The sequence below is a fragment of the Vidua macroura genome, chromosome 6, assembly GCF_024509145.1.
Source record: "Vidua macroura isolate BioBank_ID:100142 chromosome 6, ASM2450914v1, whole genome shotgun sequence".
Taxonomy (NCBI): Eukaryota; Metazoa; Chordata; class Aves; order Passeriformes; family Viduidae; genus Vidua; species Vidua macroura.
In genome coordinates, this window is record NC_071576.1 from 37,856,683 (window position 1) to 37,860,159 (window position 3,477).

At 47.9% G+C, this 3,477-nt stretch overlaps 1 protein-coding gene across 1 annotated transcript; it reads right to left on the reverse strand.

Annotated features, from left to right (window-relative positions):
* Positions 1 to 993: 993 nt before the first annotated feature.
* Positions 994 to 3,477, reverse strand: CHAC1 (ChaC glutathione specific gamma-glutamylcyclotransferase 1). The gene is made up of 3 exons (XM_053980298.1): positions 3,197 to 3,477; positions 3,077 to 3,112; positions 994 to 2,813 (listed from the first exon to the last, which is right to left on the reverse strand). The coding sequence occupies exons 1-3, from the start codon at positions 3,449 to 3,451 to the stop codon at positions 2,382 to 2,384; spliced, it is 723 nt and encodes a 240-aa protein (XP_053836273.1). The 5' UTR covers positions 3,452 to 3,477; the 3' UTR covers positions 994 to 2,381.

Genomic DNA, 3,477 nt, shown 5'->3' on the forward strand with positions numbered 1-3,477 from the left:
CAGTGGCATCTTTGTGCCTGTGAAGATGGTTTTATCTGGAGTTAAGCTGGAATCTGACCCCCGTCTTGTACTAGTGAGGGAGTGCTTCTCTGCAGGTAAATTCAATCTTTAACTCTTTGATTTTCTAGCAGCCCCCAGGGTGCAGCTGCTCAGTGAGAGCCTCCACAGGAAAGTGTATTTTTCTCTGGTCTGTTATCCCTGCCTTTAACTAGTGGTATATTCAGTTGTTTCAAATAATTTTCACTCCATCACTCAAGTCTTGAGGCAGGTTATTCTGGTGGATTCAGTGAGTGATCTGCTGGTCCTGAGGGAGCTGGTAACTGGAGGAGTGGGAATGTGCACATTACGCCTGTACACACCACATGGGGCACAAGGCAGAAAAAAACAACTGACTCCCTTACTGTAGCCAGCAGATCTGGCTGCAGCTGCAGTTTCTTGTCTGTCCACTATTACTTCTTGGAAACAGCAATGCCAGATTAAACTCGGAATGAAAATCCTTTCACCTGCCAAGGAAGAATTAAATTTCTATGCCTGCCATGCAGAGTTTGGAGGGCTGGCTTTTGTCTGTTGTCAGTACCAGCACTCCACAATCAACAGGAGCTGGAAAGAGAAAGTCACTGAATCCCCTTTTCTCAAAGGGAAAGAGTCAATCGGGTTCTTCCACTAGATTTGGCAGAGGCATGCTGCTCAGCAAGATGATTTAAAAAACCAAAACAAAACCACAAAAAAATCCATAGGAACTTCAACATCATTAGCAGTTAAGGCTTTGTTTAAAAAAAAAAACACCATTAAAAAAACCACAAAAAACCAACCAAACAAAAACCAAAAAAAAAAAAAAGCAACAAAAAGAGCCACACAAAACAAAACAAACAAACAAAAAAAAAACACAAAAAAAAACCCCAAAAACCAAAACAAAAAACCACAAAAAATCCCCAAACCCAAGACTTCTTAGTTTGAACTCTAAGTCCATAATGAAAAAGACTAACACCAAAGTACATGAGACTGACTTTGTCAGTTTGTTTTATTACTGGGCACAGCACCATACCACTTCATATGCATACAAGCCACAGTAATACAAACAGTCCCTAGCCTTTTTTATAATTAAAAAAACACATGTCATTTGGGAGGAGCCAGCAGTCCCAGGAGTCAGCTCTCAAGAGCTATTTTGCTGCATATGCAGTAGCAGCAGTTTTCTCACAAAATACTGTGGGTTTTCATGCTGTTAGTATGTGAAGCTGAAAAGTTGGAGCAGCGCTTCTGCTTAACACGATCAAGGCAGACTTTTCAGCAGCTCACAGGCTTACAAGTATGCTCACTCATGGTGCTCTGCAGTCAAATGGAAGTGTGCCAGACAGACACTCCTGTATGGAACTAGAACCCTCAAATGCTTCTACAGAAACCCACGTCATCCTGAAGCACCTGAAGAGGTTTATCCACCACAGGACTAGTTAAAACTCTCCTGCATCCTGACAGTTTTCCTGCAGGCAGCACAGGCCTCCCACACAGGCAGGACCTTTTCTTACAGAGTCAGTTATGTCTGGAGCAGCACAAGGACAGTGAAGCTTGGAAAAAAGCTTGTCATTAAAGCAGGCTTAGCTCCTCAGAAAACGGATTTAAAACTAGAAGGCACAAATGCAAGGTTGAGTGTGGGCTGCATACCACTGTGGCATGTGAGTAGTTTAGATACCCCTCCTAAGAGGAAATGTATCACATAATAAATACAGTATGACATTTTAAAAAATAAGTGCATTACTGTGATCCCTCACAACATAAGGAAGTAGGATCCACAAGAGCATAAATAAGATTGTTCACTTTATATTGCACAAACGTTCCAAAATTTAGTGTCAGGTCATTGTATTGGAGGTGGGACAAGGCAGGAAAAAAAATAAATGTTTTATTTGGCAGAATCTGCCAAAGTCTCCACCACCACACAAACAGCTTTTTGCCAATCTGAGGTAGAATTACATATATACTGCTTAAACCCAGTCAAGTCCTGCTCAACTAGTCTTCAAAGAAAAAAAAAAGATAAGAAAAAAAGAGAAAGTGCACAGAATGGATGAGCCTCTTTCTCTACAGAAAACGAGTGCCTCAGGTTTGATTCCCAGAAGCAAGTCTTCCAGAGCAGAGTTCCTGTGAAGATCCCAGCTCCTCAGCTGGAAAGCAGTGATGGGTATTGTGATGCTACAGATAAGGAGTGTAACAAGTACTAATTGCAAGTCCTATAGCAAGCGTTTCACTCTCCACTTCCTCCCTCCCCAACTACTTGCTAGTTCTCCCTTTATTCACTCAGTCCAGTATATTTTATCAGAGTTAAGACTGTCCCCACTGCTTTCTTCTCCCTTATGTCCCTTTTACTGAACCCTGCAAAAAAATTTCCTATTTCAACCCTTAGACTTCTGAGGGACACTTGCAGTTTCTTCTAGAGACTCCTCTGTGTAGTATAGACACGGAAGGATGGAAATAAGAGCCTCTTCGATGGAGAAGAGATGTTTATCCTCTGCTTGAGGACAGAAGTAGCGCATAAAATCTGCCAGTCTCAGCAAGTACTCTATGTTATGACCAGCACAACCACTTGAGACAATGATTTGAGCTGCAATGTCCTCTTCAGATGCTGGGCCAAGGTAAGAAGGGTTCTGGGGTGTTGCAATGTAAACAAGAGCAAGGATGGGTTCCTCTGCATCTTTCTCCTGAGGGTGGAACTTCACCAGCTTGGTGTCATAGCCTCCCAGGACAGCTTCTCGCATGTTGAGATACTCGAGCGATGCAGCAATTTGTTCCCCACGGACTTCATAGGCTACACCCCACGTGCATGCCTAAGAGTCAAAGAGCAGGGTGGTTAGGGATGCTGTAACTGCACTGGCCTGTCTAGCCGCCCGCTAATGTTTCAAATCAAGGCTCCCCCAACCCTCCCTTGGGGGTGTCCGCACAAGTGATAAGAGGTCAGAGAAGGGAAACACCCGCACAACCCCCCACGATCCCGGCGGGGCTCAAGAGCGCTCGGCTGCCAGCACACCTTTGCAGGTGGTGATGCGCGCACCCCCCGCCCAGGCCAGCTCCCAGCGCCCCCGGTACTCACCCCGCAGTCCTCCAGCAGCGTCACCACCCGGCCGGGCTGTGGGCACAGAAGAGGCAGCGCCGTTAGAGCCGAGCCGCGACACCGGCGCCCCGCGGCCCCCCCGCCGCCCCCCCCCCTTACCGTCTTCTCGCTGCCGCGGTGGAAGGTGTCCCCCTGCCAGAAGCGGCGGCTGTACCCGCGGATGAAGCCCACCTTGCGCGACGTGAATTCGAAGCCCGGCCTCCACACCAGCGAGCCGTACCCGAAGATCCACACCGGCGCCGCCAGCTCCGCGCCCTCCGCCTGCCCCGAGGGCGAGGAAGAGGAGGAGGAGGAGAGGAGCGGGCGTGGCGGCGGCTCCGGGCGCTCCTCGGGGCGCTGCGGGTCGCGCTTCATGTCGGGGCTGCGGCTGCGGGCGGTGG